This window comes from Chanos chanos, chromosome 4 (assembly GCF_902362185.1).
Source record: "Chanos chanos chromosome 4, fChaCha1.1, whole genome shotgun sequence".
NCBI classification, from domain to species: Eukaryota; Metazoa; Chordata; class Actinopteri; order Gonorynchiformes; family Chanidae; genus Chanos; species Chanos chanos.
Genome location: NC_044498.1, coordinates 41,301,660 through 41,314,383, shown reverse-complemented (window position 1 = coordinate 41,314,383; position 12,724 = coordinate 41,301,660). Strand labels below are relative to the sequence as shown.

The 12,724-nt window shown below is 43.1% G+C and overlaps 1 protein-coding gene across 3 annotated transcripts in view; it reads left to right on the top strand.

Annotated features, from left to right (window-relative positions):
• The first annotated feature begins 3,853 nt into the window (after positions 1 to 3,853).
• kcnma1a (potassium large conductance calcium-activated channel, subfamily M, alpha member 1a) overlaps positions 3,854 to 12,724 on the top strand; it is a 133,792-nt gene continuing 124,921 nt past the window's right edge. For all 3 annotated transcript variants that reach the window (XM_030770733.1, XM_030770734.1, XM_030770735.1), the window contains exon 1: positions 3,854 to 4,090. In XM_030770733.1, coding sequence (XP_030626593.1) covers positions 3,854 to 4,090 — 237 coding nt within the window. The remainder of the gene's footprint in view (positions 4,091 to 12,724) is intronic.

Genomic DNA, 12,724 nt, shown 5'->3' with positions numbered 1-12,724 from the left:
GTGTTCTAGTTCAGTTCAACACAGAACAATGAAAATGTCATTAATAAATATTTTTGACTAAACTTTCAACAGTTGTCCTGCATTACTCACTGGTGGAAATTCATTGATGGGGATAACACATAATATACCACCACATCTTCGATTAATATAGTGATATGTTTGTCTTCTAATGATGATCAAAACTTAATTTTAATACAAGATGGTGGAGTTAATGCGTAAGACCTTTACATTTTTAAGGAAAAATTATGATTTTCATGTCCCACTTTACTGAGTCATTTAGGTTCCCTGACTCAGGAGTTTTGCTTATTGAGACTCTAAAGAGTGGAATTAGTCAAAGTAACTATAGGAAACCACTCTACAAAAGCAAAGTTAATATTGAAGGTTTTTTTTTTTTTTTTGCTTAAATATTTTTTCTTCAGGAACGCTAAAATATACATCCCCCCCCCCCCCCCCCCCCAAAAAAAAAAAGTATGTCTTGTTTTCCATTCTTTTCATGTTCAAGAGTATGAACCATTTCCATCACATTCATTCGGTCTTTAGTATTCACTTCACAAGACACGTTTCTTAACATCAGACTGAATAATGTGGTTTTCTGCAAACACATTCAGGCAGTGAAGTGCATCTGGGGTGTTCAGACTCCCATCTCTCTCTCTGTTTCTCACTCTGTCTGTAGTAAGCAGCCCTTGGCTATGCCAGTTCTGATTAGCACACTTTTGTTATGAGCAGTTGTGGCTCCTCCTATTAAAGGTCTTGAATTGGAGCTGCGTGTCCTCGTTTCCCTCCCAGTCTCTCTGTTGGATTCAGACCTGCAGAACCCCCCTTCCCCCAACGCACAAACGCGCGCGCGCGCGCGCACACACACACACACACACACACACACACACACACACGGGACCAAGCCGGTGCCCTATATATGTGCCAGGGTGGCACTGTGCCCCGAGGCAAGATGTCCTCCAAGTCCCTGCACGGTACTTTTAGCCGGGGTCAGGTTTCCTCTCGGGGGGATCTGTTTACAGGACAGCTGCTGACAGCTCATCTGAACTTGAGAAGATGTGAGTGCATCTGACTGATAGCTATCTCTGCAATAGCCACGTGGTCGGCATCTTTCACAACTTCAGTCCTGTATCGGAGACACTTTGAGAGTGTCTTTTTTTTTTTTTTGTTAATGTAGATAAGTTTGCCTTAACGTTATTATGGCCGTTAACTCCGAATCGTTCGAATATTTTTGGATTACCTCCCAGTGGTGTTACGTTAAGTCGTGTGACTGGCAGTAGTGCTGTGTTCGTATGAAGCACCGTTGGGCCACAGGCTCCTTGGCCCGACAGCTGCAAAAGTTTTCCTGGAAGATGAGCAGAGGGATCCTACTACCCTCCATAAATAACAGTGTAAAGGCTCGGGCTGCAATGTTATCACCCGCTGATCTCCAGGGCTACGAGACGTCACCTCAAACCGGTTTTGAATAGTCTTACGCAAAGATATGATACAATGATCAGTTTAACGCGGTCACCCCCAGTTTTTGTGCTATAACTGCACATTTTGACTTTGCACAAGTCTTGGTGGACGAAAACTCTCTAAAACTCATCACTGCTCATCACAGTGCGAATTTTACGCTGCATAATCTCAGCCTTGGGTAAACCTTCACTGCTAAATTATTCAATGTCCAGCCTTGCAGATCTCTGCTTGTCCAGTAGGGGGCCCAATAACTGTAGTCACACTGATGCACGATCATTTCCAATACCCTCGTCTCTCATTTATGTGCCGGTTGCTTACAATACATATACGACATGTACGCTTTTATTACTTTTTTAATGTTCATTTAAAACGCCATCTATTGACACGTTTGTTTAAATAAACAGATAAACAATGTAATTAATTATGTGCGTGTAATTATGTGTTTGACACATACGATTATCGTTTACGATATTGCGTTGGATTAACAAAGCAGTTATAACCTTTTTTTTCTTTCATTTTTAAAATTTCCATATTCCATACTTTTCTCTGTCATGCATTTTATCCAAAGGTATTCTGATAACTATCCAGATAAAGGAAAATAATAGTCATAATCACAAGAGAACATAATCATGAAATGATTGTTACAGAATCATTGGTAAAAATTCATATTAAATACACAAGCGGAAAAACTAAAATCTATTTTGTTTTGTCGAAGATCAAGATTTGTAGGAGCAAGCTTGTCTGTAATCGTTTTCACTGCCGTCAAACCTAGAAAGATTAAATGTCAGCGGCTATATCACCTGAACAACTCTCAGACTGTAAATCTAAGCTATAAGGGACACGGAAGCCGCTAAATCTTCTTTGCACCTCGCTCTGTTTTATCTCTGTTTATTTTTCCAAAATGACTCACTACAGGATCATGTGACAAACTTTTAACAAGATGGGTACTCGGCTTCTACCCACCCATAGCCTCCTAAAAATAGAATCTAGGTAAATTTCTACACGCTATAGAATGGTTTACGTTACTCATCTACTGTATAAGTTTCAATATCCTGTCGATGTCTCTGAGGACACAAACTGATAATTCCATAAATTCGAACACTGGCATATCATTTTAAGGCCGTATTGTAGGCCTATCTCAAAATAAAACAACGATGCATATATTTATAAACATTAGAATAAGATTAAAAATAAAAGGTCCATGCGCTCAACAGGTCTGTGTATGTGCGCAATTTCAGTTTATAGTCTGTGTGTTAGAGCGGAGGCGCAGCGACGAAACGATTCTGTCAACCTCGAAAACCAACAGAAAAAAATACCCCCCTGATGACTAATTCTCTCCCGGGTTGCTCAGGACAAACCGTGCGTATAAACGTTACTAAAACGCGGTTGTGAAATCGGTTCCAGAGGCAGTTAGGTCGAACTGCTGGATACACGACATCGATCGCTGTGAGGATGGGATAAAAGGTATGGAGTTTTCTCAAGAGCATCACACACACTACACTGCAGCGGCCGCTGAAACAACCAGTGGGGGCTAATGCGTCGTGTTTCTAAAAACGTTCAAAAAGGCAAGATTTCGCACACGCACAAAAACAAAAGGAGACCGTCTGGAACAAATATCCGTGCAGGTTTAGTGCGGCTTTCCATCCTTATTATTATAGTTTGGCTCCGCCCTCCTACCTGTAAATCTCTCCAGAAATCTCTGGACTAGATCTGACAGGCTGGATCAGCTGGCGCCGAGGGAAGACTGAGAGAAGGGAACGGGGACAGCGACATTCACCGAATCGCCTGTCATTGCGAGCGGCATATCTATACAAAACGTATTATCTGAAGGGGTTTTCCACAGCACAGCGAACTCAAGAAAACGTCGCCGAATAAAAAATCGTTTAGGCGATTGATTAAGTTGGTGTTTATGAGACAGTTATCGATTTATCACTGTTATGCGTCCGTGTCCCTTGATGGAAGACAGCGAGCTCGGACGCACACAAGCGGATTGAAAGACCCTGTTCCTCGCTGCGCTACAAATCCTCTGCAGAGTAACAACAGGAACATCGACTGCCGCGAAAATGACTGTTTATTTTAAATGGCATTGATCCTAAAGATTTGGAAAACCCCTTCAAATTACAACGTTAAGCAGTCATTAATGCGGATTTAAATGTATCCCGCAGATGGACACAGAGTCGTTATTTCAGACCAGTTCAGCCGTCGTGCGTCAACATTTTTCACGTTGATGTTCTGTCTGTTTTGAATAGGATCGGGCAGAAAATCGTTGTCGAACGGTGAGGGATATTTGAAGCAATATGGCTGATGGCTTAGACTGGGGGCGCTGGCAGGACCTCCTCAAAGCCTCTCGATGCTAGCTGTGGCAGATGGCAACGTTTCTTATGGCAGCGGCAGCTCTAGAATGAGTAGTAATATCAATCTGAATAAAAATCCGGACTCTTCTGTCTCTATATCCAAGATGGATGTGATCATCCCGTTTTCACCAGATGTCCCCTGCGACAGCAATGGTCAGCGCATGTGGTGGGCTTTCCTCGCCTCATCCATGGTGACGTTCTTTGGGGGTCTCTTCATCATCCTCCTGTGGAGAACCCTCAAGTACCTGTGGACTGTCTGCTGCCACTGTAACATCAAAAACAAGGTAAACATCTCTCCCCGCGCTAGATTACGGATGTTTATTTTGTGCGGAAATATAACTGGAGCCAGAAAATGAGGAGTTCTCTTGGTTCAGATTACTCAAAATAACCCACTCTGTGTAATAAGAGTTTCCACAGTTTGGTGTAACGGTGCCAGTGGCCGAATCTGAGCTTTGTTAGGAGTGTGTTTCATGGATTGGTTTACGCAAGAGGGGCTCAGTGGTGCTGGTGAACAGGCTGGATTCAAGAGCTTTTGCAGGGCAAATTCCAGCTCAGAGGAAATCACTCGAATCAAATGTGATTCGTTCGTTTATATCAACTGTGTTGTCCCTTTTCTTTTATTTAAATCACTGTAATGTGATAACTGGTGTAATTGGTGTAAACAAGGCTGTTTTTTGTAGTATGTCAAACCTACTCTTCCCACTTTCACCATTAGATGTGTTCTATTTTATCAATCGTTGTAATGCATCATTTGGAAAAGCCAAACCTCCAGCAAAAACAATTATTCTCCATCCAGTGATTTCTGATTCTCACGGTATATTTCTGGATGAAAATGACTCACCAATCTGTCTCGGTGGCCATGTCCAGGCCATAAGCACCCCTGCTACAATGCCACTGTTATCACAGCACACATCCATTCAGCACTTAGTAAGGACACTGTGAATACTGTCATTTCTCATTTGGTTTACTTACTGTGTTTACTTAATACATTTGAGAAGAGAAATTGGGCATGTGTATATAACAGGATAAACACACACACACACACACACACACACACACACACCTCATTGAATGATGCACTATCTCATGAGGGCTGGTGTAACTGGGAAGGCCTTTTTTGGTTGAAGAAATGCTAGAGCATGTTTGTCGAATTGTTCTGATGTTGTGGTACTGCCCTCACGCACGCACACACACACACACACACACACACACACACACACACACACACACACACACACAAGGGCTTATAACACTGAGAAACCAAAAGCTCACTTGTCAGTTTTTATGACCTTCTGATATTTGGATGGACTTCTTCAAAAATCCCATGTTCAGATCAGCTTCTACATACCATATGACAACAGCTGTTAATGCATCAAACCAATTTTACCCCTCACCATTTTATTTCGCAGAAAATCAGACTGTCAGGTTTTTGTTTTGTTTTTTTTAGTTCGGTTTAATTAAGCACAGGTCAGACTTTGACTTGAAGTGTCAGTTTTCACCTGGCTTTCACACAGACAGCAGTGTGTCGGTCTATAACAGCAGAAAGGCTTAGAACAGTGTGTCAGTCTATAAGAAGAGAAAGGCTTAGAACAGTGTGTCAGTCTATAAGGGGAGAAAGGCTTAGAACAGTATGTCAGTCTATAAGAAGAGAAAGGCTTAGAACAGTGTGTCAGTCTATAAGAAGAGAAAGGCTTAGAACAGTGTGTCAGTCAATAAGAAGAGAAAGGCTTAGAACAGTGTGTCAGTCTATAAGAAGAGAAAGGCTTAGAACAGTGTGTCAGTCTATAAGAAGAGAAAGGCTTAGAACAGTGTGTCAGTCTGTAAGAAGAGAAAGACTTAGAACAGTGTGTCAGTCTATAAGAGGAGAAAGGCTTAGAACAGTGTGTCAGTCTATAAGAAGAGAAAGACTTAGAACAGTGTGCCAGTCTATAAGAAGAGAAAGGCTTAGAACAGTGTGTCAGTCTACAAGAAGAGAAAGACTTAGAGCAGTGTGTCAGTCTATAAGAGGAGAAAGGCTTAGAACAGTGTGTCAGTCTATAAGAAGAGAAAGACTTAGAGCAGTGTGTCAGTCTATAAGAAGAGAAAGGCTTAGAACAGTGTGTCAGTCTATAAGAAGAGAAAGGCTTAGAACAGTGTGTCAGTCTATAAGAGGAGAAAGGCTTAGAAGAGTGGGCCAGTCTATAAGAAGAGATGGCGTTGCTCAGAGATTATCCATTATTTTTGACATTCTGGCAAGAATCCAACATGAATGGAAATGTATTACTCTGTCTCCACTGGAACAATACAGCCGTGAGAGAAAACTCATTTATTCTATCTCTCATAAACCCACTGGTATTACAACCAGCAAGGCACTGGGGACAGACATCAGCCAATCAGTGGCAAAGATTCGCAATGCTAACAATGTCTGGATTCAAACAGTCAAAACTGCTGGCTGTCTACATGTCATTCTCTATTTAAGAGTGTCCTAAAGATCAGTGGGGGTGTGTTTGATTTGGAAAGTGATATACAATACCCTCTCAGACATAATCAACATTTAACAATATACAAGTACCTCCCCTCAGACATTTGCCAGACCAGTTCCATCTTTATAAAGTTTTGGTGTTTTTCCATAAGTGTATCAGAGGGCACTGCTCCCCACTCACTCCAGCCTCTCTCTCTCTGTCTCTCTCTCTCTCTCTCTCTCTCTCTCCCCTTCTCTCTCTCTGTCTCTCTGTCTCTCTCTCTCTCTCTCTCTCTGCGGCAGTCTTGTATCGACCTGGTTATTTATTTAAATGAAAAGAGGTAATGCCGTCCACGAAGCCGCCAGTCTTCATTAGTGTTTAATTACCTTCATGAACCACCAAGCTGAGCTACAGTCCAGCTGAACCTGAAACCTCCAGACTGTTTAAACTCCATCAGACCAGAGTCTGCATGTCACTGCTCATGCACACCATTCACATTTATTCATTTAGCTGACATACTCACAAACAGCCAGTTAACAACAGCTTTTCCCTGTTAGGGATCACTTTGCTGAGGCAACTCTGTTTTGGGTTTGAGTCCTGAGAATGAGGGCTCTCTGCTAATATACCTAAAATTATAGGGAGGGTTCTCCTCACCTCTAAACTACTGCTGCCATCTGAATCCAGTCTCCTAGTGCTGTCCTTGTATATTACACTCACTGGTATTATACTGTTGTGTGTCATAGTCTGTTTGATTGACAGCAGTGGCCACAGTTCCTGACTGAGAATGAGAATGGTGATCATTTTTCATTAGCTGCAGTTTCCAGTGAAACCTAGATATGTGTTCTGTAAAATATCAGGCACCTTGACTTTTCATAAACTATCTTGATAACCATACCTCTTATTTATTTATTTTTTTTTAAATTGTGAAAATTCTACACTGACCTTGCCGTGTGGCCCTGTGCGAAAGTGTCGGGCCATGAGAGGGTGGTATATTTGGTTCACTTTTTTCATACCATTAAAACGTCTTCTAGCTGCGTGTGTATGCACATGTATGTGCTGTTTAGTGGAGTAGTATGGCGAGGGGTGACATTGCAGGGGGAACATGCTTGTTAGGAGCATTAAGAGACTGAAACATGAGCTACGAGGCACCTGACTGGGGAGAGGACTGCTCCCTCTGGCATGGTGTTGGTAATGAGATTCGCTGTCTGGAGACCTTACACTGCTGAAACTGAGAGAGAGAGAGAGAGAGAGAAAGAGAGAAAGGGAGAGAGAGGGGCATGTCCGTTCTATTTCATTCAGTACCAGGTGTCCTGTAGCTGTAGGAACAAGACTGATCAAACTAGAATCGATACAAAGAGAGTATGAAAATGTGTTGTAGTCCCGGCCTGTCTTTGTGCTGTGTTAAAGACTGTGTTTCTGAGACAGGCCTGTTAGCCCTGCTGAATCTTGCTAAGAGCTCAAGGCTGTGTTTTTCTTTTTTTTTTTTGCTTTTTTTTTTTGCTGAGGTACACTCTCTCACTCTCTCTGGTCTGCTGCTTGTTAAATAAGAATGGGTCGTGCATATTGGAGTTTTCTGTCAAGGTTTTTGTCTCCTCAGAAGGGGCTGAGGCTTTGATAATGGTGTCTATCATAATAAAGGCGTAATTTCTATTCAGTGTGTAATTCTGCGCGGCGTCTCTATGGAGGGCATACAGATTCATTTTGGTGTAGTCTCCAAATTGAAATTAAGTCTGTGATGCAGGGTATAGTCTTCATAGATGACATAGAGCCTGTACCATTAGGTATAAGGTTTGAAATAGTGTTTTTGCATCGGGCTTTGGGTGTATTTGAGGCCATGTTTGAATAGATTTTGTGTATTTAAAGAGATCTTGTCTGTTTGAAGAGGTCCAGGGATTGTGTTTGTGTCTATGTCTCGACTGACATCAGATGTATTTGAGAATGTATTTGGACAATGTTTAGGCTGTTTTCACTACTTGACACTCTGTTTGGGCTGTTTGAAAGGTGTTTGGGCTTTTTCGCTATTTTAGGCTCTATCTGGATTGTTTGGACAATATTTGAGCCGTTTTCTTCATTTGAACTGTTTGCTCTGTTTGAAGTTTGTTTAGACTGTGATTTGGCTATTTTCGCTGTTTAAGGTTCTGTTTCAACTGTGTTTAGACTGTGATTTGGCTGTTTTCGCTGTTTAAGGTTCTGTTTGAACTGTGTTTAGACTGTGATTTGGCTGTTATCAGTATTTGAGCCACTGAACTGTGTTTGGGCTGTGATTTGTCTGTTTTCACTATTTAGGGTTCTGTTTGAACTGTCTTTGGACTGCGATTTGGCTGTTTTCACTGTCTGAGGCTCTGAACTGTATTTAGACTGTGATTTTGCTGTTTTCACTATTTAAGGTTCTGTTTGAACTGTGTTTAGGCTGTAATTTGGCTGAGGTAGTGATGCAACAGGGTTGCGGGATGATGTGTCATGCTAAAGCAGACAGAGGAGGAGAGAAAGCCTAGGAGGGATATGAAATGACGCCTGTCTCAAACAGGCCACACAACCACAGAACCGACAGAGGCAACCAGAAAAGCACACAGTATACACAGTTTTCTTTTTAATCAGAAAGCATCAAATTTTGTCGAATAGTATATTTGCTTGAGGTTCGGCTCGTTCAGGTTGGAGTTCAGCTAGCACATCAGATTGCATTTCTGTTTTAAGATTGAAATGCACTGTCAAAAGGCAAGCAGCTGAAAGCTGACTGATGAGACTGGTTCTGTTCCTGCGAGCTGTCGACAAAAACCAACCTGGAGAAGCTAAAGACCAGAGCAGGGGACCAGGATTGATTGCTTCTGTAGGTTAACACTGTTCTCTTTCCACTGTTGTGTCACTCAATCTTTCTTATTTTCAAATAACACAAAGCTGTTTCCCAAAAGTTGTTGTTCCTTGAAATGAGCTCTTTCTCTACCTTGTAAATGTCTTTGCCCTCTGGTAGTTTGAGTGTTGTGCTCCATCCATAAAGTAGAGCTATTCAAGGCCAGCCTGAGACAAAATGAGGATTAGAATCTGCTGTGGAGTTCATTTTGAGCAGTGCTGAATGCTAAGGCCTTTATCAGCCTGCATTATCTGTGTGTGTGTGTGTGTGTGTGTGTGTGTGTGTGTGTGTGTGTGTGTGTGTGTGTGTGTGTGTGTGCGTGCGTGTGTGTGTGTATGTGTGGGCGCGGTATGTTTTGTGTGTATGGTGTGTGTGTGTGTGTGTGTGTGTGTGACTGGTATGTTGTGTGCATGGACACTGGCTGCATTTTACACTGCTGATCCAGAGCTCACGCATTCAGTTCAGCTGTCACTCTCACTAACACACCCCAGTACACCCCAGCACTCCCAGTCTAGCATTCACAGTTTCCCAGTACAACTCAAATACAACCCATTACTGTGACTACAAATTGCACCAACACAACTCAGATGTACTGGTGCAGCTCTTGTGGGAACAGAATGTTCAGGCAAGCCAGGAGAGGACGTCTCCGTCTTCAACACCAGGGTTTCGTCGTGATGAATGTTTATGTTAAGGAGATGCTGGAACGATGGTGTGTGTTAATATGTGTGTGTGTGTGTGTTTTGTGGCATCTGATTATGCGAGATCATTCCCACTGTAGAGTTTGTTACACAGAGGAGCACTTGCTTATTGTGTGTATGTGTGGGTTCCAGATTTCCTATGTCTCCCTTATTTACTTTGACAATGAATAAGAGACAATGTTCAGAGCAAGCTGACAGTGTTCAGAGCAAATCATTTTTTTTTTGTGCGAGAGGTCGCGTGGTTCTAGAGCAGCGTGTGCGTGCGCGTTTGTGTCTGTTCATGTGTGCATGTGTGCATGTGCGTGCCTGAGTGCGTGTGTGCGTATGTGTGTTTGTGTGTGTGTGTGTGTGTGTGTGTGTGTGTGTGTGCGTGTGCGTGTGTGTGTGCGTGTGTGTGTACGTGCGTGTGTGTGTGTGTTTCTCTGTCTGTGTTGGGCTGTGGTATGACAGTCATGTGCTATCGATATTGGGATGGTATGAGAGCAGGGCAAAGCTGGAACAGTTTCCACTAAGACACATGCTAAAGACTATGTGCTATGATAGGGTGAATGTTAAGATACACACAGAGGGAAAGTGCTTAAGGAGGGAGATGGACTGAATAGGTTAATATTTGAAAATCATCTAGTGCTAGTTCCCTCTATTTGTATCACTGTGAGAGCAGAAATGTTAGCATGACAATTTTTTTCCAGACATCAGCCTTAGTGGCCAGTGATTTGGTTATGAAACAGACACACCTGATCCATATGAGCAAAACCATAAAGCAGGCCTAACTATGATAACAGTATGATATAGAAATAGCATCATCCTCCTGACCCTTCCTCTGCTCTGTTATGTTTTCTTTTGCTTGTCACCAGACTATTATAAACTCTTCACCCTTCCTGTAAGTATTCAGGACCACAGTTCAGTGGGGAAGAGCAGACATGGCTCTGTAAGTGACTGCACAGGAGTGACTGTTTCCCTGTTTTTCATTCTCTCTCCTCTCACTTTCTCTCTCTGTCACTCTGTCTCTGTCACTCTGTCTCTCTCTCTCTCTCCATGTGGGAGCAGCTTTCCCATTCCATTCCCTGATCCAGCAGCAACATGGCCAGCAGGAAGAAAATCATTAGCATATTCATCTAGGGCTGAGAGAGAGAGATAACACACAGCTCAATGCGATAAGACAGAGAGAGAAGGGGGAGGGAGGGAAGGAGAGAGGTTTGGAGAGAGAGAGAGAGAGAGAGAGATCTGCAACAGAAGCCCATAACAGATGGAGTGCGTACCTTGTGTTTGTTTTGCTTGATACTGAGTCCTACCTACACCTCAGGAAAAGAAGGACTTTTGGATTGAGTGGGTTGAGCATTATAGCATTATATATAACATTTATGTATTCTATACATAACTATTATAGGATGAATCTTTGGATACCCTTGTGTTAAAACCTTGAGATGCGGTGGGAACATTGTTAAAGAGGCAAATTTGAAGATAGTAACAATGATGCCAGTGATGTTTAATGTCGTATTGCACAGTCCATGTTGAGAAGTAATCTGAGTAAGAATCGACAGGATGTGGATATCTTCTCTCTCCTCTTGTTTGGCTTTTGCTTTAGACCTCGTCGTCATTGTCTCTGGCCAGTTCTCTCTCGCTGCCGCTGCCTCTCTGTCTCTCTCTTTCCCTTCCTGTCTTTCTCTCTCTCTCTCTCTCTCTCTCTGCAGTTAGGGAGGCAGAGCCAACATATGGAATGCCAGCGTGTGCCCTGGGTGATATTGCTAATGGAAACGTCCAGAATCTTGCGTTGTGTTTGAGCAGGGGTCACTCTGGGCCCTTACTGGGAGAGCTCATTCTCAAGCCTGATATGGCCACGCCCCTTCGGTAAGCCCCCGGGCCTCACCGGGAGACAGCCATGCTCCGATTGGTTGAGATCAGAATGCACTTTAGCGTCATAATTGTTGCCGGGAGCGACGCAACGATGCGGGGAGGAAGGAGGAGGACGTGTGCAAAGGACGTTCCGCTGACCTTCAAAGACGGCAGCGGTTTCTGCTCATGCACCGCTCACGTTCTACTCAAATGCTGCTAGAGCGTTACTCGCGCACTGCTCATACTCCGCTCACACACACTGCTCACGCGCGCCTCTCATAACCTGCTCGCGCACGCGGCCGCCATCGCCGTTCAAGCACGGCCTCATACGCTTCTTATCCACTCCACGCACGCTGCTCACACACACTACTCCCACACGGCTCATGTACGGATGGCATGCTTCTCTCAGAAAACGGAGAGCTGACCAAACAAATGTTACAGAGCCAAAGGGCCCATCTGCTTCAGATGAAAATGTGTTCTTGTGATCATGCCCTTTGTGAAATAGCGGAAAATATTTTTTGTTCTGCTGATCCACTGTGCATTCCACAATACATTATTTTAGTTGTTTTTTTTTTTGCACCTGGCCAATACGTTTTTCTGTCTTATTCTTCTAACTGTTGTTAGTTTATTTTGAGGTGCTAGTTCCCATTTTGGTTCTCACTCCCTGTGTGTGTGTGTGTGTGTGTGTGTGTGTGTGTGTGTGCGTGCGTGTGTGTCTGGGGTTGCTGTGACTCACTTAGTGAGTTGAACACATTTTGAAAAAAATGTTTCTCCCTGATTTCTGTAGGTAGCTGTATATTTGAATGACACGCAGAACTGGAGCGTTGCCCATTTATTCATTTATTTATTATTGTTTTCTTTTTTTAGACTGTTAACCAGAAATCTCTTGTCCTTTTCCCCTCGGGCTCCAGGGGCGACAGCGTTTTATTGTGAACAGAGAAAGGAAACGCTCTTGTTTACTGTCACAGACAAGACATGTAGACATGCACGCACAAATACTGTATGGTGTGGCTGGAGTTCACGTTCAAGCCTTCGTTAAATATGTATGATCGTGTACTATGGTCTTGCTTTCTCACTATACCACGCATTCAGAGAAGA